The sequence below is a fragment of the Microtus oregoni genome, unplaced genomic scaffold (assembly GCF_018167655.1).
Source record: "Microtus oregoni isolate MIOR12 unplaced genomic scaffold, Mior012 000045F_ref0000178, whole genome shotgun sequence".
Lineage (NCBI taxonomy): Eukaryota > Metazoa > Chordata > Mammalia > Rodentia > Cricetidae > Microtus > Microtus oregoni.
In genome coordinates this window covers 1,748,474-1,774,881 of record NW_024543219.1, presented here as the reverse complement: position 1 = coordinate 1,774,881, position 26,408 = coordinate 1,748,474, and the positions used below count along the sequence as shown (strand labels likewise).

General features: G+C 42.6%; 1 protein-coding gene and 1 pseudogene across 4 annotated transcripts; both read right to left on the bottom strand.

Annotated features, from left to right (window-relative positions):
- Cdadc1 (cytidine and dCMP deaminase domain containing 1) lies at positions 1-26,408 on the bottom strand. Of its 4 annotated transcripts, XM_041634005.1 has the most exons (11): positions 26,221-26,408; positions 25,018-25,115; positions 22,209-22,283; positions 19,799-19,976; positions 16,946-17,515; positions 12,060-12,109; positions 10,115-10,284; positions 8,513-8,702; positions 4,417-4,477; positions 1,444-1,447; positions 1-666 (listed from the first exon to the last, which is right to left on the bottom strand). In XM_041634005.1, exons 1-11 carry the CDS (start codon positions 26,282-26,284, stop codon positions 573-575), a joined length of 1,554 nt encoding a protein of 517 aa, XP_041489939.1. In that variant the 5' UTR covers positions 26,285-26,408; the 3' UTR covers positions 1-572. The 4 variants fall into 4 exon arrangements, with proteins under 4 accessions (XP_041489939.1, XP_041489938.1, XP_041489937.1 ...); XM_041634004.1 differs by lacking the exon at positions 1,444-1,447 and having other exon boundaries at positions 1-657; XM_041634003.1 differs by lacking the exons at positions 1-666; positions 1,444-1,447 and adding an exon at positions 702-1,089.
- On the bottom strand, positions 4,869-6,129 carry LOC121434867 (annotated as a pseudogene).

Here is a 26,408-nt window from a genome sequence, read left to right as displayed (position 1 = left end):
GACGATTTATTAGCTTTGTGGTGCTTAGGAAGAAACTTGGGACCTTGCACATGCTCTCACGCATGCTCTCACGGCACTGCTCCACTGGTCTAATCCCCAGACCACTTACAAAACACACTCCAAATGAAGGAGGGGCACAGCCACCTAGAGCCGATCCTATCGCAGCAACTTCTGGCTAGTTGGACTTAGCATGATGCAGCTGCTTGGTTAGCTGTGCATGGAGTTGTAAAAGATGACCATGCCATTTTATTTCCTGGAGCAGTTTATTGATCATTATCCCTGAATCCAACCAAAGGAATTACTATTTGTCAAAGAAGATCCCCTCCTGTGAACGAGCCCCTTTGAAACTCGCTCCACAGAGTCCGGATAAACAGTAACAGGTCCTGTTGGTCTTATACTGGCCTCAAACTATTGCTACAGCATTTAATGTAAAGAAAGCATATGCTGCGTGCTGAGAAACACGTCCTTGGTAAGATCGCTCATAGGCTAACTGGAATTTAGCTCCGTACAGGTTTCTCAGTCATTCCCAAGCCCACAGGCTGAATTGGAGAGGCGCGGTTAGAAAGCACACGTTACTGCAGTGTAGCCCGGCCTGCAGAGCGGGTTTCCAGACGCGGCCTCTTGCTGCTGCACTGTTCTTCCTGTGTAGACCTGCGCCTCAATACATGCAAGAATAACACATGTCAGGAAGCACACATAGAACCCATGGGGACCTATTCCAGCCACGAGGCTGGGAGGAGACATCATGCTTATAGCAAAGGTATTTTAGTTTGACCTTCAGCTTCCCATCCATCTCAACATCCCATGCTCTAAAATGCATCCAGTCTATACTGATTCTAGACAGCTCAGATAGTAGCGTATCTGTGAACCCTTGAAACACAGGATTCACTCAGTAACGGATAACAACAACACATAAATTTCTTGGGGTGGGGAGTACACAGGAGGCGTTACTCATCTGGAAGAGACACAGACTCATATTCACAGGCCCCCAGCACGGGAAGCTGGCCTTTGGCAGGGGCATGCCAGGAGAGGGACTGGCTTCAAGCTTTTGGTTGCTAACAGCTTTACCGGCACCATAACATACATGTGCTTAAAAGATATTAAGAGGGTAAAACCTAGTGAGTTTGGCATCACCACACAACTGTGTATCCACCAGTCAATAAACCTATCACTTGCAAGTTCCCCCCACCCTCTCCTTCCAGCTTCTTGATAAAAACTGCCACAACTGTCTTCCCGAGGGGAGCTGGGAGCCCCACCCCTGACTTTTTGTACTATATTTGAAACTCTCAGAATATATTTACAATTTAGCCAGGTAATAAAACAAGCACTTAAGAATCTACTATCCATAAAGGATTCTTGCTTAAATTTGCAGCAACTTTGTATGGGGACAAAAGAACCTGCTGTCCAAAACAATCACATCACCACTAATTCCCACATGCTGTCCCGTCTCACCCCCTCCCCTTTCAGCTCACTCAGAAGCACTTGTCTTGTTTATTAGCTCACTGGTTTGTAAACACTTTTATCATATATGGGAAACAGTGCACAGCCTGGCTTCCTCTTGAGTATTCTGCAGTTTGTCACTGGCAGCTCACTATCTTCAACACTGTACTTCTGATCCATCCATGCTGACAAACGTAGCCACGGGTCACTCGCTAAGTATTTCCTTAAAAATCTAATCTCTTTTTTAAAAAATATTTATTTATTATGTATACAATATTCTGTCTGTGTGCATGTCTACAGGCCTAAATAATATTAAGAATTTTTTTTTTACAAAAATCCCCTACCTTTTAAATTACTTTTTTCTCTAGTCTTTTAATTCTCGGGACTTATCTTGAGTATCACTGAGGTATGAGCTCATCATCGTGTTCTACATGAACAACCCACTTGGCAGCAGTATGCATTAGGTGGTCTACTGTTAAGGTGTACCCCTCAAATACCAACAGTGTGCCTATTATAAACAGCAGCCTGCCTCACCTACTGTTTAACAACAATTTCTCATTTCCCCAAACTCTATTTTCAAAATTGCCTGATCCCTTTTCATAATATTTTCTTCATTTTTGCTCATGCTGTCCCCAGATCACAATCCTCCTGCCTTAGCTTCCCTGGAGCAGAGATTAGCGCACATGTCAGCACATGTAGCTTCCCTTTTCAATGGGCTCTTTCCCCTGACATTTCACGAGTCCCCAGGTCTAACTGTGGGGCTAGCTGCTTCTGTCACCCCATGCATGGAGCCCATCTCCTGCACGGCTGCTGCCTTCCAGTTAGGATGGCAAATCCCATCCCATGAGCCTATGCTGCAGCTTCCTCTTAGGAGAGACTGCAACTGCTTCTGTTGGGAGACCCTGGGAGACCTGAAAGCATCCTCAGGCTCGGTTCCCCAAGGTCCAGCAGATCCCCACTGACGGGCGTGGCAGCTTCCACAAGTCCTGGATTACCTGACTTCAGTGCTTGTTTACTTTGTTACTCAGATTCTAGCAACGGGTTCCGCTTACCTCTTCTTTCTTGAGGGCATCTGGGACCCTTTACTGTCTCCGAAGTCTATTATCAATTTTTAAAAAGTGCTTTATTTGGGCTCCATTTCTACAGCATAGGATGCTTGGGACATCATCCACAGTTGCACCTCCCTGCTGTGTGCTCCTGCCACTGTCACTGAGAGTGCACGACAGCTGGACGATCGATATGGCCTGGCGTCAAGCTTCTGTGTGGCAACAGAGCTAAAGTTTGGCTTTTATTTGTCTAATTCTCCTGTCTGTTTCTTAACAGATAGAAGTTTAAAAGGGAACCACATACTGTATGAGTCCATGTATATGAAACGGTCAGTGGAGACAAATCCATAAAGCTGCTAGCACTGGTTCGGCTGGGGTGGGAAGGACAGGGCGGCTCTATCGGGTATCATGTTTCTTTGTAAAGCAATGAAACACTGTGGTGACAGGCACACAGCTCTGAACACGTGAAGGCCAGGTAGCTCTGTTCTTTAAAGAGGCAAATTCATGGTAAGTAAATTATACACTAGGAAGCTATTCCATAATTGAAAAGGAGATAAGAATATTATTTATTGGTATAAAATTCTTGTTTAAAAAGGCATCAAACATAAGCTGAGCTTGATGAACTGTCACAAAAGCAAACAACTGCCTGGGTGGTTAAGAACCCTGCCTGATGGGGTGCATGGCCCTCTCTCAGGATTGGAGGGGGTGGGGTGGGAGGGTCTGTGGAGGGGGAGGGAGAGGGAGGGGAGTGGGCGGAGGGGAGGGAGTGGGAATTTGGAAAAAAAGTTGAAATAAATTTAAAACAAAAACAAAAAAAAGCTTAAAAAAACAATACTTAAAATAAACAATAACAAAAACCCCTGCCTGATAACCAGCAGCCTTTTGTGTCCTCTCACGGTGGCGCCCGCAGGCCTGTCTTCCTCCTTCTGAGATGCACATGTGGGAAATCCTGGACACAGGCTCTTAGCTGATTGTAAGTGGCACAAGTCTTCTGTTCCGTGGCTTGCCTTTGCACCCTCTTAGTGGGATCTCTTGATGGACAGATGCTCTTAATTTCAACACAGACAAAGGAATGTCTCTCTACAGTTGGCACTCTGCATTCTCTCCCTAGCCACAGCAACACTTTCACTGCCCCAAACACCTTTGGTGGTGTCACATCTTTTATTGCTTAAGAAAATCTTAAAAAATAAAATGTAGCAGTTATGTTTTTCCAGATTGTAAATAATAAATAAAACATTTATGTTTTCATAGAGACCTTCGTATTTCTGGATTTTTCAAGATAATCAAATCATTGCTGCTCTTAAGAAAATACACAGGAGTATCCCTTTACCTAGAACCCAGTCACAACCAAGATACTATTTTAAAATAAAACTGCAGAGCACCATGTTCAAAATCATGCCCTTATGGAATTGTAAGAAATCTCAAGGATATATTACATTCAGTATGGCTTTTCTTAGTATGTAAATAATCAAATGTGAAGACTAGTGACTCACTTGCAATTTTTGGCTTAATTAAGTAATTGAATAAACAGAACCTTTCCATTCCTTGAGCAGCCTGGGCCACTGTGGCTTTACTCTAGAAGAACACAGATGCTCTCATCACTTAGCCCCATACATCTGTGCTAAGATTCTCTCACTCCCAAGCAGCTTTTACACTGGTGGAGAAGAGTGTTGTTTCAAACAAATGTAGTCTACACATTCAATCTGTCCACAGTCATTTACATGACTGGAGTAGTTAGCACACGGGCGGCACTTTACACAGCTCCTCACTCACAGCACACATTTACGAACAAACTCAATGGACCTAATGGACCTAATCTTTACAAGAAGAATATCCTGCATCTACCCACACATGAGTCTATCTCCTGATCTTAGGAACTTGCTCTCTCTCCTCAGTACATAGCCTCAACAGAGTGCTCAGAAATACTTACTTTCTCTCCTTTCCGGCTCATTTGGATCAAAACTGTAAGCTTCAGATGGATTCAACTGCCACTGTAGGAGACACAAATATTTGTATGTTTAAAATGAAGTAATAACAGCATATCAGTACCTTGCTTTCCATCACTAAAATAGCTTTTAAAAGTATAAGAAATGGAGTTAGTTTGTCTATGTCTATGTTTACCTGCCTAATAAGACACTGACCTTGAATGACCCTCAATCAGATCATCCAAACCAGAATTACTAGAGGCGTGTAGTAACTTGTCCCAGGTCACAGGGACAGAATTAGAATCTGCATGCCCATGACGAGCAACACAGCCTGTCTATCTCCAGGACCTACTGAGGTGTTGTTTTTTTTGTTTGCCATTATTGATATTTTTATTATCTTTATATCCCCAGTGTTACCAGAGTTCCTGGTGTTTGACAAACATTTGGTCAGATCACATTAGTGCAAGAAACGTTTCTGGTTGATGTATGGGTAGCAGTCAGCCTGGTTGGTCACTGGCTTATGTTTCCATCCAGGCTTGCTCAGGAGCCTTTCAATCTAGAAGTAGTTGAAGCTGGAGACACCCAGGGCTGTTGTGGATTATTATTTTAAGATGTGTTACATTTGTTATACTGTGGAACAATTTGTTTAATGATGCAAAGATGTGTTGTATTCTTTTATGTTGCATTTGTTTAATTCTGTGAAGCTGTGTTACTTTGCCTGTCTAAAACACCTGATTGGTCAAGTAAAGAGCTTACCAGCCAATAAGTAGGCAGGAGAAATGATAGGTGGGGCTGGCAGGTAGAGAGAATAAATAGGAGGAGAATCTGTGCAAAAAGGACCTAGCAGCAAAAAAAAAGATAAAGAGGAAGATACCAGGGACCAGCCATCCAGTTACACAGCAAGCCACAGAGGAAGAAGTAAAGACAGGTATACAGAAACAGGTATACAGAAACAGAGAAAGACGAAAGTCCAGAGGCAAAAGATAGATGGGATAATTTAAGGGAAGCTGGCTAGAAATAAGCCAAATTAAGGGTGGGCATTTACAAGTAATAAGTCTTCGGGTGTATTTATTTGGTAGCTGGGAGGTGGGACCCTCAAAGAGCAAAGCAAAGAATGACAGCAACAACAGCAACAACACAGGGCTCTCACTAACTCGCCATTCTCCAGGTCTTCCCTGACCTTCCACACATCCAAGAAGGTTATTTTACTGGTGAGAACATTGACTTTATCACTTGGGGAAAAGCTCTCTGGGCTCAAGTCCCCGTGGCCACTGAATAAGCTGAGGCCCAAATAGTCCAGTTCAAGATGCTGAGGGGCTTCTGATGGCTCTGTTCACAGTTTCCTCTCAAAGCAGGTGGCCCACACCTTGCTGACAATGAAGAAGTCCTCTCGCTTCACACCTTCTCTTTCACCTGACCTCGGATGGCCTCCCTCTTCACTCTTGTAATGATACGCATATGCAGTCAACGTGGCCCTATCCTGCATTAATGGCCCCCTTCATGGCTTTCTTGACTTGGTCTGGGGAAGACTTCTACATGCCCATGCCCACAATGGCCATCTTGGCTTTGGTACTGAGCTCCATGAAGGTACCATGGTTGCTGCAGAAATTTTTCTGACAGAGTAGATGTCTGTGTTGTCTGTTGTTGCTGTGTTTTTGTATGTGTGTGTGTTGTTCAGATGCATATGTCTGAGTGCCCATGTATTGGCCGGAGGAGATTTCAAGTGTCCCCTTCTATTGCTCCTCACCCATTCCCTTGAGACAGTCTCTCACTGAACCTGAAGTTTTGTTTTTCAACCAGGTTGGTAGCCAGCAATCCTTAGCAACCCTGTCTTTGTGTCTTCCTTCACCCAGCTCTGCGGTTATAGGCACATGTGGTCATGCCTGTTTTCATGTTAATTCCAGAGCCACAAACTCAGGTCCTCAGTCTGCACAGCACCGAAGCATCTCTCCAGCCCGCCTACGGAATTTAAATCCGCTAAAGAAGGCCTAAAGAATAAAAATGTGACTCAGACTTTGGTCACTTCTAAAAACAGGCTGAGGCTAGTCCCAAGAAAGAGACACGAGGATGAGAAGATGGCTAAGTGGGTAAAGTGCTCTTACATACGCATGAGGACTTCAGTTCAGATGCCTTGCACCCACATAAATGCCAGGCACAGGGGTGACTGTACCCCTGGAGTTGGGGGTTCACCAGCAGCCTGTCTAGCCGAAATGCTGAGCTTAGACTCAGTAAGAGATCTTGTCTCTAAAATCAAGATGGAGAGTAATAGAGAAAGATGACATCAGCCTCTGACCTGTATATGAGAATTCATCAGTGAGCTCACACATATATGCATGTGTATAACACACACACATGAGGGAGGGATTTTTGAAAGTTGTGTGAGAAGTTACATAAGAAATTTTCAAAAAGGCATGTTTTGAAATACACCAAGCCACCAAAATCTATTAATTTGAGCAAAACAGTATAAATCAGTAACTCAAAAATTTCATTTCAAAATAATTATAGAAAGGATTTTATAATTATGAAAATGGAGGTAATATAGTTATCCAACAAAGAAAATAATTATATAAGCTAGGTATTCTGGCTAGAATATGTTGGATTAGTAAATATAATTTTTAGGAACTTTTAACAACACAGCAAATACAGTGTTGACAGTGGCATTTCTAAGTTATGGAATAACATAAAATTTGAAATGTTCCTAGTCTTCTGCAGTGAGCACATACTGCTTTAATAACATACATGTGTGTACAGTACACATATGCTCTGGCTCCCTGTGCTCAAACTGTACATAACAGGAACAAACAGTTCATTATAAACTTTCCTACTCACTGAAATTCTAGACTACCAATGGAGCACTAGGTGCCAGGATCAGGCCCCTGGATGACACTGAGTGGACTCTGATCCTGGACAAGATGGTTCTACCAGAGCATCACTGGGATAAGTGGAGACCAGCTAAAATCTTGATTCACTGTAGCAATGTCTCACTTTATTTCTTGATTCTGTGGCTCCACCATGCTCCTTGCATTATGGAAACAGAGGGTGATATGGGATTCCCCTCTGTATGCGGTGAATAGCATTGGTTAATAAAGAATCTGTCTTGAGCCTGGCAGGGCAGAATAGAGGTAGGCAGGGAAAACTAAACTGAATGCTGGGAGAAAGAAGGCGGAGTCAGGGAGACACCATGTAGCTGCGAGAGGGGAAAGATGTGAGCTGCCAGCTGGAACCTTGCTGGTAGGCAAAATAATGGAAATGGATTAATACTAGATGTAAGAGCTAGCTAGCAATACGCTTAAGCTATTGGCTAAGCAGTCATTTAATTAATTCAGTTTCTGTGTGGTTATTTTGAGTCTGGGCAGCTGGGAACAAACAAGCAGCCTCCTGCTACAAGAGGGTAACTTGATATCATGTCAACAACCTCTGGGGAAAGTGTTTTGCAGAATTCTTACAACTTTTCTGTATGCTTGAGAGTATTCCAAAGTAAAACACTTTTTTAAAAGCCTAGGTAGAAAGAAGTATGTTAAAAATTCTGAGTTTTCCATGAACCATCTCTATTTCTTTTTTTTAAAATATTAAGTAGAGCTGGGGGATGGTGGTGCACGCCTTTAATCCTAGCACTAGAGAGGCAGAGGCAGGCGGATCTCTGGGAGTTTGAGGTCAGCCTGGTCTACAAGAGCTAGTTCCAGGACAGCTAGGACTGTTACACAGAGAAACCCTGCTTCAGAGTAAGAAAAAAAGAAAAGAAAAAAAATTATAACGTATGACATTGTAGTTTTCAGGGCTCTCTCTCATGAGAATGTGTACACGGTGTGTTTGTGTGGAGTGATAACTTAAATGAGTTGCACCTCTACCCAAGCCCAAAGAGACGGGAAGCCACCAGAGGGCACCCAGACTTCAAAGACCAAAGAGCAACTCTGCAAGTTGTAAACACCTGTGCAGGGCAGGGGTCCTGGGCTGAACACTTACAGTTTGGTAAATTTGTACACATAAAGATGAGCCAGTGATGACAAGTCACTCACAGTCCCAGAAGAGTGAGAATCTCTACTTTTCAATGCTCAGCGGGTTACCAGACAGAAAGTACTCTGGGAAAAATGTGGTACTTACTGTAAATTTGCGAACACCCTCAAGCTCCCCAAACTTCATGTAAGAGATGTCTGCTTTCTTTTTCCCCACATCAACATCCCCAGCATAGATCTGCTTTATGCCTGCACCTTTAATTAAAGGCACACATTCATCACAAGGGCATTTTGTCACAAAAATCATGCTGCGTTCTTCTGGCTTTATATCTTGACACCTATAAAAAATTATAAAATATTACAAAAGCTGTTATGAAAGAGCAAGTAAGTTTGTAGAGAAATCCTTAAACTTTAAATTTGAGATTTTGCAACACAAATTTGCAACATTACAAATAATGATTAAGTCTTGTTCTTGCTAAATTAGCAAATGTTCAAAATATGCAAAAATATGACAATCATCATAACTGAAATTCATTGATTGCACAGTAAGATACTGGTATGTTGGACATCATATTAAAAAGGAAGTGAGAACAGAGGATGGGGAGGGAGAAATGAGTGCACATACATGGGAGGTCCTCTCTGCACATGCACTTCATCATGATCCTGGAGAATGGGGTTCGCTTCTCCTTAGGCCACCACAGCAGCTAAAGACTGAGCTCTACCTGGACATACACTGACAGGTGCTTCCTTAATGAGTAAGTGGTAATGCCCAGTTTTCAGCTACAGTTCTCTTAACCTTCTCCAACCATAATTTTTTAAAAATGTTTTGATATGATGTATCAAACCTTCATCCAGAATACAGCAAGGAAACCTACATTGAAGATGATGGAAGGAGAGCAGAGAATATTCGTAGCATGCTGTGGAAGCTTGGGCTAGAGGCTCTCGTGTGGCTGCAGGGACTGTACCTCCAGGTCTGGTGGATAGCTCCCCTCAGCCAACTGTCTTCAATTATGCACCTTCTAGATCTATCTTGCTGAGTTTCATTCCTGCTCACCTGGCTGAGGACTGCAGATACCCCACCTGCTACCTAAGGGGTCTGCTCTATGAATATATGTCCCTAAACCCACGACTGCCTCCTAAGCAGTCTAAACTCAGAGTTCACCATTACCCCATCCCAACCCACCATGATCACACTTGTCTCACCTTTGAGCTGGTAGATCTAGGTTCTATAGGAAAACAGAGTGAGCAAGCCATAGGGAGCCAGCCAGTAAGCAGCATTCCTCCTAGAACCCCGCCATGGCTCCTGCACCAGCTCCTGCCTCCAGGATACTGCCCTATTCCTGTCCTGACTCCTTTCGGTGACAGATGGATTTGGTCATGATGTTTCATCCCAGCAATAAAAACCATAACTGAGCCAGTATTTCATATATGTAACAGACATGCTCTGAATTTAGAAAACAAAGGGGATACTAACATCCAAAACTGGAAATAGCTGTGCAAGTCCCTAAGGACAAACTCCTAGTAGTTCCTACTAGAGAGAGTAAGAAGAAAGAATTTCTGAAGAAATGGAAAGAGCTGGGAATCTGTGACCATACTTCCAGTCCAGGAGCAGGACCTAGCGTTATCAAAATTCTTTTTCTGAAAACATTTTCTAAGAGTTTTAAAAGAAGAACAGAAGACAATAAAAGAAAACTAGCTCCAACCAACATCTGCTCCATCTTAAAGGAAAGAAGGCAAAAATATCTCGTACCTAAATGTCAAAGCATTCTGCTCGGCATGTATGATGTATCTGAACTTCCGTATTTCTCTGTCCTTGTGCTTGTCATCCATGTGGGGGAAATCAGCATACTCTGAGCCGACAGGAAAGGCATTGTAGCCGCATCCTATGAAGTACATAGCTCCAGTTCCATCACAGCTTCTCTGCAAGGGTCAGCAGAAGCACCCTGTGAGTTTGCGCATTCTGAAAGCCCTCACACTCCATGTAAAGAAGGTTCGCTCCATTTCTATAATAAATGGAGCCATCAGGAAATACAAGATCTGAGCTGGAGAAATGGTTGAGCTGGTAAAGGCATGTGCCACCACGCCTGGGGAGCTGAGTTCCATCCCTGAAATCAACAAGGTGAAAGGAGAAGACGGCTGTGTGTCTGGAACATAAACATCACCTACCACACATAAGTAAACAAAATCTTAAAATTGAAATAGAAACATAATATCAGATCATCTTAAGTCTGCCATCTTCAGAGGTAACTTCAAGATGGTCTTTGATGTTAGCAGTTCTAGTGGTACCTCAGAAGTCAAGAGTGCTTTGAAAAACTAAAGCGCTAAAAACAAAACAAACAAAAAACCCCAAACAAACAAAGAGTGGAGGCCTGGTTCATAAGACTTCCTGTGGACCAAGGACTCCATCAGGAGCTGGGCTATGTGCTCACACTGTGATATCATAGGAAAACAGTCTGGCTGCTTTCTTCCCAAATCCTAAGAACCTGGTTGATGCTGAATTTAAAGACATGATATATCTTGTTTGGTGGAGGTTACTTCATGCCAGGATGGCATTCAAGCTGTGTACTGTTACTGCTCACTGCTCTTATCCAGTGAGGAAGGGCAAAGAGGGGAGCAAAGGATAAGAACATGAAGCTTCGGGAGTAAGTTTAAAGTTTTAGGGAAGGGAAGTGAGATAAGAAACCATGAGTGGTATTTGGTAAAGGGGTTAGCATTATTAAAGAGAAGCCCAGTGTACTGGTTACTTTTTATAGTCAACTTGGCCAAACTAGAGTCACCTGGAGTGAGAGTGTCAACAGAAGAACTGCCTCTATCAGACCGGTCTATGAGAATGTCTGTGGGACATTGTCTTGACTGCAGGAGGCTACAGCCCACTGTGGACAGTGCATCCTTAGGCAGGTGACACTGGGCTGGGTGAGAAAGCTAGATAAGCGTGAGACAGCTAGGAGTGAGCGCCATTCCTCTATGGTCTCCACCTGGAGTTCCTGCCCTGACTTCCCTCGGTGACAGAATGTGACCTGAAAGTTAAGCTGACATAAACCTCTTCCTCTCTTAAAAAAAAAAAGTAATTAAAAATGTTTCAATTGCCTAGTGTTCATTGTGGCAATATTCAACAAACTCACAGAAAGTGTTCAATAAATGTTTGCTAATGGATGAACCTTGAAAATTGTTGAGTGCTGTGGGACAATGGTCTGTACCCTGTCAATTGTATGTTAAACGCTGATTGGCCAGTAGCCAGGCAGGAAGTAGAGGTGGGGTGACCAGGCAGGAAGTAGAGGCGGGGCAACGAGAATTCTGGGAAGAGGAAACAGTCAGTCTGCAGTTGTCACCCAGACACAGAGGAAGCAAGATGTGACTGCCTCGCCAAAAAAGGTACCAAGACATGTGGCTAACACAGACAATAATTATGGGCTAATATACATTTTAAGAGTTAATAAGAAGCTTGAGCTAATAGGCCAATCAGTTTATAATTAATGTAGGCCTCTGTGTGTTTATTTGTGACTAAACGGATGAAGGACCAGGGACCAGGTGGGACAGAAACCTCGGTCAGCAGTTGAGGGAAGGGCAGATGTTTATACGAATTGGTAAAATACATTCTATCAACAGGTCAATACAACCCAAGACTTTAGCAGGTCAGACAGCATGAGCTGTAGTTGCTATCACTCAGATGTTAGAGGGAATGGTTTCATACTTACAGCTTTCCCTTCTGCCCAAATGACAGCTCCAACTCCTGTTTTATGATCCTCTGAAAGACAGGATGTTTTTCTCAGTAAAAATCAACACCCAGTTCCATGAGTCCATCCTTCCCAAACAATAAAAACACATTTACTGCAACAGACATCATAAATGTAACAGCAGTAATCCCTTGTCCTAACTACACAAAACTCTTGAGATAAAACCTTTCTGGTGTGGAATATGGGAATAAGGTACCAAATAGCCAGACAGGGCAGGGCCACTGTCCACCCTCACTCATCATGTCCCTGTAACAACCTCTCAAGTGGCTGTGGCGCATTCGACCCACGCTGTAACTGTGACAGCCCAGCCTCACTGACTCTTCTTACCTGGTCAGGATTTAAGTGACCGCTTTTAACTCATGAAAAAGCAGAATGAATAGGAAGTTTCTGAATGATGGATTTAGAGGCATAAACATGTGCTAAAATTAAGTTTATTTTTTTCTGACATTTTTTACACTCTACTCATGAAAAATTGACTTTATGGAAATATTTTTGGAAAAAAAGTTCAAGTAGAAATTCTACTTAAAGTCTTGTTTTCCTTGTACATTAGGGTGAGTTTCAAATTTCTAAAACAAATTTGAATGAATTATAAAACCACAGCATTTATGAAAACCACAGCAAGGGACAAAGTAGGTACATTTATGTAAGTGGACTCTGCACTTTCAGTTCCCACCTGCCCAGACTCGAATAATCACACAAAAACTATAATAATTACAACATTGTTTGGCCAATGGGTTAGGGGTATTCCTAGCTAGCTCTTACATCTTAAATTAACGCATTTCTATTATTTTATATTTTACCATGAGGCTCGTGGTTGTTACCTCTTGCTTCTTGGGTGACTACATGGCATCTCCCTGATTCTACCTTCTTTCCTCCTCTATCTCTGCTTGGATTTCCCAATTGCTATATTCTGCCCTGTCATAGGCCAAAGCAGCTTCTTTATTAACCAGTGGTAATAAAACATATTCATAGTAATACAGAGGGGAATCCCACATAACATTTACAGAAAAAAACAAAGCAAAACAGAATTATCTGTACCCTTACTGGGGGCCATTTAAACTGAAGAGGCCTACAACTGTCTTTCCTACACCTTCCTTCAAGGTAAGCTCTCCCATCAGAGTGCATTTAAGCATCTACTTTTCTATTACAGACAATACAGACAGAAGCCCTGCCATTGTTGTATTAAACTATAGTTTGTCTTAGAGTTAACTGAAAAAATTGTAGTTATGCAATAAAATTTCTTATTTGCAATTCAAGCACATTCAGGTTTTCAAAATTATAGTATAAAATAAGTATTTTTCTGGGAAGTATTTTTATATATGTTCTCATTTTTGCCTATCAATAGTTAAAATTTCCATTTCTATATATATAGAATTAACTAAGTTAGTTCTCTTAACCCAACCTAGCTGCCTTTTCTCCATCTCTCCATCTCCTTCTGACATTAAGGATTCCCTAAAAATAATTTTCATTTTCTGAGTGTCACAGATGTACAAAGCATGGTGAAAGGCTGACCGTTGAGTGGGGAGGGGAATGACAGTCCCATCCTCAAGCAGCTAATGGCCAAATGGGGGCTTGGCAGGGATGAGGAAGCTGCACTAAGAGGAGGTGCCTATGACACTGGGGAGCCTATGGCGACGGCTTCTATAGTGTCAGGGGCGAGATTTGGTAGCAAAATTCCCTTGCTTCCTAGACCTTTATAGTTTAATGCAGGGCAATAATATAAATTAATGCTTCATGCTCATGTCTAAGGCAGTAGTGGAAATTATAACCACAATATTATAATTACCTAAAATATCAAAACCTAAGCAAAGTTTAATACATGCATAAATAAAAACCAAACAAAACAGAAATTCTCCAAATGAAATACCTTTCTTATATTCGGATTTTGATTTGGGGAGCTACCATTTCTATTTCAGTCTGGGGACAGACTGGACCTTTTCACGGAAGGAAAGAGCATTTTCCCATCAGCAGCATTTCTGCTTCTTGGCAAGGGCTAATTGTAAGAGAACATTCACTACCTCTTTTCAAGTAGGGATGATCCTTGATTTCCAGTTTTAAGATAGGAGTTTGCTGGATAACCCAGGTTGGCCTTGAACTTGCAGTCTTCCTGCCTTAGCTTCTCTGAGTGCTGGAATTAAAGGCATCTACCATATCTGTAATTTTTACAAAATTGTCCCTTATAATCTGATTATTCTTAAGGTTTTTTTTCCTGCAGTTTCGAAGGAAAGGCCAATTTATGACCACTGAACAGATTCCTGAGGCTCACTGACCCCTGAAGTCAGAGTATTCTTTAGTCTATTGTTCATGCCTACAGGCACATCTATTTCTTTAATTTTTAAAATTTTATTTGTGTGTGTGTGTGCACTCATATATGTGGGTGTCACAGTGCACTTATAGGTGTCAGAGGACAACTTCCACAACACGGAAGAAGAGAACTTGAGCTCCAACTCAGGCTGCATTCAGCCTGTCAGGCTTGGCAAAAAGGTCCTTGACTCTCCAAGAAGCCAGCTGGCCCCTACACAAGCCAGTTTCTGTTACAGATAGTTCTATGTTAACACTGGTCTTGATCTAAGTGTGTTTCACAGAACACTTGATAAAAATTGCTGGGTGCCTGATAAAAAGGCTGACTCCTGGCTCTAGTGAAGAGCCCTGGTCAATCAGAGCAAAGTGGCCAGGGACCTGCGTTATCCACAGCTGCCTCCTGATGCTTTGTCACATTCATATCTGACTCAATGGAGTGAGTTAGAACAGCTTTGGGGTTACTCTCACCTACTTCAACAACATGCCTATAGAGCACTGTTCCATCCAGAGTGCCTGCCCAAACAGCACACACCACCTTACATTAACACCCTTGAATTCTAAACTCCTTCACACTCGCCCCAAGGGCTGTAATGATTATGAACTCTGTGTGCGTGTGTGTGCCTCCAGAGGCCAGATGCTGATGTTGAGTGCTGTACTTTTCACCTTACTTAGGAGTAAGTTCTCACTGGAACTTATTGGCTGGACTATCTGGCCAGTGAGTCCACACAATCAATCTTGTTTCAGCTGCAGGCCTGGGGCTATAAACACGTAGCCATAGCCTGCTTTTCTCGGGTGTGCCGGGGACCCAAATTCATGTCTTCATGCTTGCACAACAAGCACTCTACCTGCTGAGCGACTTCCCCAGCCCCTGAACCACTATTTTGAATATGAAAAGATCCCCCCATTTAATAACCACTCTTTAGTTCTCAGGGAAAATGCTAATTATGCCGGTGGTTCTCCCCTGAAAGAACACAGTGAGTGATAGTCAAGTTTCATCTTAACTAGGCGTTGAGGTCCAGAACCTTCCCCTGCAAAAAAATCCACTGTCAAAAACTGTTCCTTGGAAAACCTTTTAATTCAAATGTACCAGCACGGATTTATATATAAAACTCAATAGTAAGTGGACACACGGATAATACAAAATGTAATTTAGAGTATGTAAACTCTACATTACAAATCAGACTCGGATTATCAACCCTGATGAACATCAGAACACCTTGCAGAACTTTTAAAGACCTAGGCTGTACCCAGATCTGGGTGAGTTTGAGCATCTGTACCTTTTAAAGTTTCCATGGAGATTCTGTACATTGTCGGTTGAGATCCTTCATTCCGTTTACTCGACCTGAGGTCTTTTAAAGACCAGTGCCATCTGTACAGGCCTTTCTTATTCTCCTTCTCTTCTCCTCCTTTCTTGGGATAATTAAGTTTCTGGGCAGGGGATGTAGCTCAGTTGGTGGAATGCTTGCCTAATGTGCATGAGGCCCTAGGTTCCTTTCATCTTCAGCACAGCACAAGGTCCAGGAGGTGCATGCTTCTAATTCCAGCACTTGAGGTGGAGGTAGGAGGGTCAGAAGTTCAAGGTCATCCTCAGCTACTTAGGGAGCTTGGACTGCATAGGACCCTATCTAGTAAATAAATAAATGAATAAATAAACAAGTCCTACTATAGCATATGTCCCAAATAAGTCTTTACTACTTCTCCTGTCTGGATTTTCCCTACTTACTTCAAAATTGGATTTTACAAAGTGGCAATTCTACATTGAAAAACATTATATTAGCTTAGATATGAAAATAATGCTACATTTTTATCAAAATAAAGAACATCACTAAGTAGTATTTTCCTTTTACACATGCACAGCAGAGTGAGATCACTTAACTTGCTGACAGGAACGTATCACCAGAAACCGAATAACAGCATTCTTTTACCTTCATTTCTTTCCCTCTAAATTTAAAAATTCCCAGAATTCTAACTTTTTAATAAAAATAGAATACACAGGTTGGAGAGATGGCTCAGCAATTAAGAGCCCTTATTGTTTTTACAGAGGACCTGAGTTTGATTTCCAGCACCCACATGGTGGCTCACAACTAACTGTCCATGACTGCACGCCACCATCTTCTGGGCTCTAAGGGCACCAGGAACAACGTGGTGCACAAACAAAATACATGCAGACAAATCACTAACATATATAAAAAACATATTCTTAAAAAACCGAGTATGAACAAAAAAATTGTGGAGTAAATAAAAACGAGAAATTCTAGTTTTCTTTTTGTGCCATTTTTACTGAGGGACTTAGTGGGTAAAGGGATTATTTGTGTAAGAAGCAAACAGGACTTAGGTCTCCTGGTCCTGGTTTGTAAATGCAGTGCTGAATTAAGAACACAGAATACACAAGGGGTTGGGTAACTCCTTTACGCTGTTGGAGCAACAATGCTTTAGTATCTAAGAGTCCAGGAACTCTCTACCACGGACGATAGGAAGCCACTTCACTTCAGTGTCACTGGTAACCCAACCTCAGCCCCTGTTTACGAACTAAGCATTGAACTCACCAGTTCGGTATGCCAATAGCCTGGCCTGCACCATGCAGTGCCTTGCAACTTCCTGCGGCAAGCTTTGGTTGTGACTGTCAGTAATCTGTTCTGGGTTGCTACAGTAGAATCCGAAGTGTTTCAAGTTGGGCACACTGGAAGCTACTGTGGCCAAAAGTAGAATCAGGTCTTTCATGTTTTGCCTTAGATTGCTAAAATAGGGGTTTTCACACAGGTTCTCCAGACCTATAGTCATCAGTATCTGCTTATGCATGTCTTCATTCGAAATCAAAAATAACATTTCAAATTCTTTTAATCTTTCTTGTTTACACTCAGAATAGAAATCAGTGTCAGCACCCTGCAGTGCTTTTGCAGTCTTTTGGATAAAGTCACACTTGTAAGAGGTTTCCTCTACAAACTGCACCATGTAACACACCAGCGGCTGGAGTAAGACACACACATGGGCCCGGCTGTTGGACTTCAACCTTTCTGCTGCTTTGGCATCCAGCTTTGCATCTTCAGAGCTAGAAGCCTCGGTGAGCAAACTTATTTCTGGGTCAGAAGGCCAGTAAGAAATTCGGTTAACTCCAGCTAAAATATAAAAATATAAAAGGTCATTGTTTTGATATAAGCATAATAGAGGCTTTCTATCTAAATCCAGTCTACCATTACCAAGACAAACGTCTACACTGTCATTTACACAATGTGAGGGTTAGCAAACAAATACCCACAGGCCAAAATGGCTCTATGGCTAGTCTTTTTTCAATTGATGGGTTAAGTATGGGCTTTACAAGAGAATATTCTCTATCATATGAGATTATGAGAAATTAAAATTTCAATGTTTGTATTTATTCAAAGACACAACCCTTCATTTACATATGTAATGAGTACCCTCGAATGGCAGACTTGACTAACACAGTAGAAACTACACTGCATGCAAAATCTGAAATATTTATACACCAAGGTTTTCCATGTTGCCATGGTTGCTCTGGAAATGTTATAGTCAACACATGGTAAGGCTTAGAGTAGTTTTATATCTAAATAACTATAAATACTACATTTATGCACTCAAAATGTTCCTGTCTCAGATTCAGAATTCTTCTGAAAAGCTATATTCTAAAGAGAGGAAAATGTGCATGCTTTTAATGCAGCATTCTTTGAATTAAAAACAACTCCGGAAATCAAAACAGGGGAATAAATAATGTGACTCCTCATCCAGACCATCAAGATGGGAACACATGATGGGACCCCTCCTCGTTATCCAAGACGCCCACCAAGAAGTTTCTGTTTTAAAACATGTTGCTTTCATTTTCTTTAACCTTGGTTTTCTTAACGAGTTTTAAATTAGCATATGAAGTATGAGTTTCATGATGGTATTTTTTGTACACACTTTGTTCTTGTTGACCACAAAGAACTTTTAACAGAAAAATGTCATAGAATGATGAAAAGGGCATCACCAGTCTTTTAAAGTCTGCCTTCTGCTCTGCCTCCCTACCATGAATGTACTATGATCCTCTGGAGCCACAAGCCTAAATAAACTTGTCCATAAGTTGCTTCTGGTCATGGTACTTTATCACAGAAATAGAATATAACTAATATAGCCATGGAGATCAGGCTTATGTCTCAGCTTTCAAAACACAGCAGCCAGGCCTCTGAGCTCCTGCCGCACTTACAGCCTTATTTGATACCAAGTCTCCCTGAGGAAAAGGATGGGGAGTCACATTTGTTGTCTTCTTTCTTCTAGAGCTACCAGGTGCCCATATGTGAGATACATTCTTTAAAATGATACAATCACCTGCATGTTTACCTACCTATAAAATAGAATGAGAAGCAGTCACGTGTTGTGTGACCTTCCAGGGTATATAGTAACCTTTGGGAGTGTGCTGGCTAGTTTTTGTCAACTCTACACAAACTGAGACATATTTGGGAAAAGGGAATCTCAAGAAATTGGGAAATTGGCTCCATCTGATTTGAAATTTGATTTGAAATTGCCTCCACATCCAGGACTGTGGCCATGTCTGTGAGACATTTTCTTTATTAATGATTGGTGTGTAAGGACCCAGGCCAGGAGGTGGTCCCATCCCCAGGCCTGGGTTGTTACAGGAAAGCAGACAGAGCACGGCATGGAGCAAGACAGTAAGCAGTTCCTGAACTGAGTTCCTACCTGACTTCTCTTAATGATCAACTTTATCTGGACTTGAAAGCCAAATAAATCATCTCCTTTCCACGTTTGTTTCTGGTCATGGTGGTTACAACATAAACGAAACTAGAACAGAGAGCTGCCCAGCCAGAGCCTACAGCTCCCACAGCGACATGAACAGAAAGGATATTATGTGGCTGCCGGGTCTTGTTCTGTTCTATGATGCTGGGAAAAACCTGGGCCTCACCCATGCTAGGCAAGCACTCCATCACTGAGCTACAATCCCCAGCCGCTCTCCCCCAAGCAGGATTTTAAGAAGCAGATATGCCTTCTCTGAACGCAGAGGACTCAAGAGAGACCCCAGTTCTGATGAAAGTAGGGAGAAGAATGATGTCTACTCCCACAAACCAACCATGTGAACAAAACCGCCTGCTGCTGTCAGTGCCCGTGTCTGACAACCGTAGGGGTGAAATGCAGTCTCGAGCCACTGAAATTTTGGGGTTCTATTGTAAACTAGCATCAGCCTATAATTTACCAAGGGTAAGTTAGCTGATCAGCAGACAGAGCTGAGCTCAGAATCCACGTTTGCAGACTTATCCTCTGACAATGTGTAAATGGTCTTCAAACATGCATTTCCACTCCCACGTTATCTCTGTGTATTTGGGCAATGTCTTCCCTCACAGCTGCTCTCTGATAAAGGAGCTGAATTCCAGCACCACCTCATCTGTACTCACCATTCACAATCATTTTCAAACAAGCAGAACACGGTTTTCTTGAAAAGTAGAGGTCACAGTTTTTCAGCCTGGACCCGTGTTTGATAAGAGCAATTTGTCCAGTGTGTAAGTCTTCACTAGAGCAGTGAAGACCAATGATTTTCATGTTTTTCACCACCACAAGACCAGTTTTCTTCACCTAATTAAGACACAAAATAATAAATTATTAGTTATGACTAATACTGTCCTTTCATGGGTAATACTTGACTTTCTAATGATGAAAGCTGTGCTTAATTCTTACCTAAACACAGTCTTCATAAAAACAGATTTCTAATTAGGTCCACAAAGAATTTCTGAGAGCTTCATATTGACTTTAGAAGAGAAACTTCCAAAACTAAGACTCTATTGGTTAATTACATGTGTGGCTATTATTACATTGTTCTAGTGAAAGATGAGTTCATTTTAACCTAATAAAGGCCACAGGCCGAGTCAGCTGACTGGTTTCTTCCACCATCCAGGTGAGGATTATTTTACTACAAGCTTCATGATGGTGTAAGGAAATCCTCTGAATTTCACGCACACCTCGGAAGAATCACAGACGGTAAAGGCAGAACTAAAGCAGGCATCCTCTCAATTCTAAAATTACAAGATATTTTTTTCTTTTTTGAGTCAGGATTGCATTATATAGCCCAGGCTGGCCTTAACTTATGCTGAAAAGATAGCTCAGCTATTAAAGGTAAGGGCACAACTAAAACGTAATGCATTTGACTCCAAACTTGTAAAAAGTAAACCTTCCCCTCTTCATCCCAAAGTTTAACTGTACATTCCCTGAATACAAACTGTATGTTACCTTCTTCCAGCAAGTTTGAGTGCAACACTGTTCACTTTAGAAAGCAACCACTGAAAACTGCCTTGACAAAGGATCTGGGCACAGAGCTGGCACTGTTAAACTGAGGCAACATGGCCAACAGAGTGGCTGCAACTCAGCTGAATGACATTGGCTTTACACTGTCAGCAGACAGAAATAAACCAGAAATAAATGATTGTATGTGACACTGTTCCCAAGACACAGGAAGTGCATTATCAACCTCTTACTAGAACGATTTAATCTTTCAGGCCAAGTTTATCACTTCTTGAGACCTTTTAAAACAAAATAAAAATAGCTGGACATGATGGCATATGCTTTTAACCCCAGTGGGTGGAGGCAGAAACAGGCAGATCTCTGAGTTTGAGGTCGTCTGGTCTACAGAGTGAGTTCCAGGACAACCAAGGCTACATGGAGAAGCCCCCATCTCAAAAACAAAACACTGCTCCCCCATCCAAACAAACAAACAAAAAATTGTTAATTTTGCTTCTAGCTATAGCCAATATATCTAGTTTGAGATAAAAATTTTCACCCCAAATGAGACGCCCAAATTGTGTTCCAGTCTGGGACTTTTAGTTGCTACAGCCCCAGCACACTTACTTTCTGGGAACCACTCTTCTGGGCCCTGGCTTGTTTCACTTCGTGCACATCTTGGGCGGTTTCTATGTAATTTTAGTCATATGGTTTTACATTAAAACATGATGAAACAGGACCACCTTTCAGTATATTTCCTTAGGTGATTCACTACTTTTTCCCTTTGTGTTTCTCTTATACTGAAAGCATCTAGCAAATTATTTCTAAATCACACCAGGCAGTGAAGAGACCCACTCCCAGAACTAATCAGGAAACTTATACAGACAGACATCAGAATAATAACTCTACAAAACACATGTTCTTATTCTCTGCATGTGAACAGCCATCTCTGGAAGCTACAGGTAGCATGACAAGGAATACCAGGTCTTTTGGTCTGATGGCCCATGTTTCTTAGATATAAGAGAAAACATGAAGTTCCTGGGTCGGGGACAGAGGACTCCAAAGAGTGAGAAGCACATTTGTGGTGGTCCACACCCTCTAGTTCCCCAGGGCAGAATGCAGCTGCGACCACGTGGTTGCTTGGACCCACAGTGGCTATGCAGAGAGAAACATCAAGGCTGGTATCCTGGTGTTTGAAGGGAAAAAGCAAACCAACCTGTTGTTTGTCCCAGAGGGAGATATTACCTCAGCTCTTCAGAAATGTCCAAGATAAAGACCAATTAGGCTTTGAATTCTCACAATAATAACCAAGATACACACATGTGGAGAAGCTCGGAGGCATTGCTCAATCCATCCATGTGACTCAGGATTAGAAGTTACATTGCAAATAAAACAAGCAGGAGGACATTACAGACAACTCTCACTTGAGCTTTTTAACAGGAAAGGCTTACAGGCTTGTCAGTACCCAAGAGGCCTTTTAGGAGAGTCTGAGCAGCTCCCAGGAGCATGGGAGGTCTTGTACAGGACTCTATCCATTCCTTTTGCTTTTGATTATGAGCTTGTTACATCTTTTTAAAAATCATAACAATTCACCTGTTTTTTGTCAGCAGATACTCTGGCCAACTCTTCATTATCTCCTAAGGGGCCACGGTTTTCCTCTTCGTTTTTCTAATTAAAATCAGATTAAGAGGGAAAATGATTAATATGATGAATTATATATGTCTAATGTATAATCAATAGGATAAATACATTTCAGTATTTAAGGGCTGGTTTCCTCTGGATCATCTTCCCCCTTACGAAGCTCTGTGTTGACATCTCACTTCACTCGGGTACAGACTCAGACCAAGCTAGCAAGTAAGGCCACATAATTTACACTACAAGGAAAGCATGGACCAGTACAAAAGAAAGTAATGTTAGCCATCTTCACGGTACCTAACTTCTAATTCAAAATTGTTTATTAACTGTCCCCCAGCCTTCTTCTAAGTCTCTCTCTCTATCTCTCTCTCTTTTTTATACATTACTACCACTGTATCTTCTAAGTCTCAATAGACAAGTTCTTTTCCAGTTGTTGATTGGACACTTTAAAATTCTGCTTTTATTGCTGAACAATGTAAGTATCTGATAGCACAGAGGAACTCAGACACTAGTCATATTTGCAAATATATTAAACCTGTTAAATATTAAATTTGGCAAAAGTAGCAATGTAAATGTCCATCAACACAACTGACTCTTCTACAGTTTATCCAAACACAGTCTACACAGTGCCAGAATGAAGAGAGCTTTCAGCTCATTCACTGTGTGTAAGAGCACACGGGCTGGAGTGTGCTCGGGGTTTGGAGCACTTGCCTTGCATGTACAAGGCTATGGGCTCAATGGACAGGACCTCAGAACAAAGCAAAGCATGTTGCATGTACACGTGATTTTCCACTGTACTAAAAAGGAAGCTGATGCAAAAACAAAATACCTTACACAAAGTTACACAAACTACCAAGAGCTTGAGCTGGAATGGGAGCCCAGTCAGCCTGGCTGATCTGGAAACACTAGACCAAGTTGCTGCCACGCACATAATGCCACAGCATATGTATGTCTTACTTTTGGTGGAAAAGATCCAGAATAAAGTATTTCAAGCAAGTATAATAAAAAAGAAAAAGGATAAAATAATACAAACATGTCAACAGTCTCTAGGTAGTAGTGTGAAGACTTTTTCTTCTGTTCCTTTTAAAATAATGAACACATACTCATTTGGGAACTCATAAAACTATTTTATACAGCTACATGTCAACCGCATCTTGGAGCTTCTGTGACTTACTCTGTGTGAGTTTTGTCAGCCTGAAACGCCTGGAGGCGTCTAGGAAAAGAGAACTTCAGTTAAGGAGTTGCCTCTATCAGGCAGGCCCATGGGCATGCCTTTAGGGTATTTTCCTGATTAGTGATTGGTGTGCGAGGGCCCAGCCCATGGTGGGCAGGGCTACCATAGGCATGGGGTCCTGGATTATATAAGAAAGAGGGCTAGATACACTGAAAAGTTATTTAAGAACATTAACTAGCACAAAGAGAACTCTCCTAAAAGCATGTGCAATATGAGTTTTTAATGCTGCTGGTTAATCGAGTTATCTTCAGTTTCGATAAAAATGCTAAAACAAAAAGGATGAAAATGGGGTGTCATGTGCTCCCTTTCATTTGTTTCTCCCCAAACCCATCACTGGTTTTCTTCTCTGCAGCAGCCATGACTCTGGAACTGATGAAACTAATGTGCACATCTGCTTTCCTGACAGTAGCTGCGTCCAGAGGTGGTAACGATAATCTATGCATTTTGTAAATTTGCTTTTTTAGTAGTTAAAACACGTTTTCCATGGAGACAAGTTAAAAGTGATAACCAAGTCCTCAAGCTACCGTACACTGATAGAGTACTCTTGAAGGTGCCTCGGTTCAGTACTGTGGGTCACAAGGCTTATAGTCAAGGAACAAGAGGGAAGCCTGCCTGACACTTTGGCTTGACAGCTATGGGGAACATGGGCGTGAAACAGTGGGTTAGACATTAACACAGTGAACAGTAGCAGGGAAGGGTCAGGATATATAAGTAGTAAGCTTTCCTAGGCCAAGCCTCTTCCCAAGTTGGCTGGCTTTAGAAAACAAGAATTCATTTTGATGACCCCTGTAATTATTTCTATGTCTAGTTAAGATTTTAATTTAATAGCCGTAAACTGATACAGGTATGGGCCAGATTCCTAAACAAGATTTCAAATAAAATATTTTAAATAAAACTAACTTGTTTCTCTTAAACAAAGAAAACCTTCCTCACATCTGTCTGATGAAGGAAAGGAAGTCAGAAAAGCAGACCACCTCAGGGTGAGGAGGAGGGGCCACCTCAGGGTAAGGAGGAGGCACAGAGTAGTTGCTTAGTAAGACAGGAAGCTGAAATCATCTCTTGTTTCTAACAAAGTTTTACAGCCCTGAAACTTGGAGGCATTTTCATCAGAATGCTAATAGCCTTATCTCTGTCAGAATGAGGACATTTCGTAATAGAAACTTACATATTACACGCCACTAATTAAAAAAACTTGTGCTCAATAAAGGACTCAATTTATGTGTGTATAAACAGATTCATGCTGTGATCAAAAGTCGCTAATGAAGTTAAAAAGATTTTCAATTCTAATATTCAATTATAACAAGCCTGACTTCTACAATGTACATTTTAATATCCAATAATCAAGGAATACGCTAGGACTAACTTTTCAGACTGGAAAGATGAGCTATGATGCTATGAGCTACAAGCAGAATGCCATGATAACGCTATTTCTCAAGTCTTAAGGCCAGTTGGGTTTGACTATGCAGACTACAAGAGGCAATATAATCAAACTTACGACTACTGCTTTTTCCAAGGGTAAAAAACAAGTTATACCTGAGACTTTTGCCCTTGGGCTTCTACTCCTGGGAAGAGCTCCATCCAGAGGCTGAGCAGAGTGAAAAGGTTGACTTTAGAAAGCCTTGGTATTTGACCTACAAAAGAGAGGGCATTCAGAATTTCACTAGTGATGGAAAAGGAGCTAAGCTCAAACCTACTTGTGAGATGCAAAAAAGATCGGCGGGTAGGAGAATCATAGCTTCATTTGCAAGAGCCTTCCAAACGTGGGTCCCTTTTTCCCTCCAGGTTACCCCATAGATAAAATAATACAACCAACACCGAAGCTCCGGAAATAAACTGGGGCAAGTCCTCGCCTTTGACGTCGTTGTCGTGGAGGAAAGTTTTTGTTCCTTTGTTGTTTTATTTTGTTAGCGTTGGAAGGCATTGCTAAAAAGGAAATGGTTAGTACACGCCTGATTCTCAACCATAAGGCAAAACTTGAGAAAAGCATCACATGCGGTGAATTTGGAATCAAAGCAAAGGCGCAATTCCAGGCTCTTCAGCCCCGGGATACTGCGTCTAGGCCCCGCAACCAGGAGTGCAGGGCAGGGTGCGCGACCTGTGAAGCCTGGGAAGCACAGCCTCAGGACTCGCGTCTGGCAAGGAGGCCAGGGGCGCAGCGGGCCTGGCGGGAGTTGCTGAGAGAGACCGGGCGCTGGGCGGGAGACACGGAGCAGGCAGGGCGCGGGGAAGGAGGGAGACACAGGACTGGCAGGGCATGAAGGAGACATAGGACAAGAAGGGTGCCAAGCTGGAGGAGGACACGGGGCAGACCGGGTGCCGAGCTGGAGGGAGACACTGGGCTATTAGGGCGGGAGGGAGACAGTGCAGGTAGGGTGCTGAGCTGAATGGCGACACAGGGTAGATGGATTGCCGAGCTGGAGGACGACACAGCGCTAGCAGGGCGGGAAGGAGACCTAGTGCACGTAGGTCCTGAGCTGGAGGGCGACACGGGGCAGACCGGGTGCCGAGCTGGAGGGCGACAAGAGGCAGACCGGGTGCCGAGCTGGAGGAGGACACGGGGCTGGCAGGGTGGGAGGGTGCCGAGAGGGATAAAGGCACGAGGCAAGCACGGCGGGGACACAGTGTAAGTAGGACGCGGACCTGGAAGGACACCAGGGACAGGCGGGGCGCCAGACAAGAGCAAGAGGCACCGCGGGAGATAAGGAGGACGGCAGCAGGGCCGCGCCCCGCACTCACCCGTCATGCTGCCAGTCTGCGTCCCGACTGACCGCCCGGTCCCCGAGCCCTCCAGACTCTGCATCTGATCAGCTTCTTTCAACCCCGGCCCAGAGGCCTTTGCCCAGGGCAGCTCGCCCACTCAGGCATGGTAGAAAACACCGCAGCTCCCCGCCAGCCGCCTCCACTGCCTGTCAACAACCGCTGGC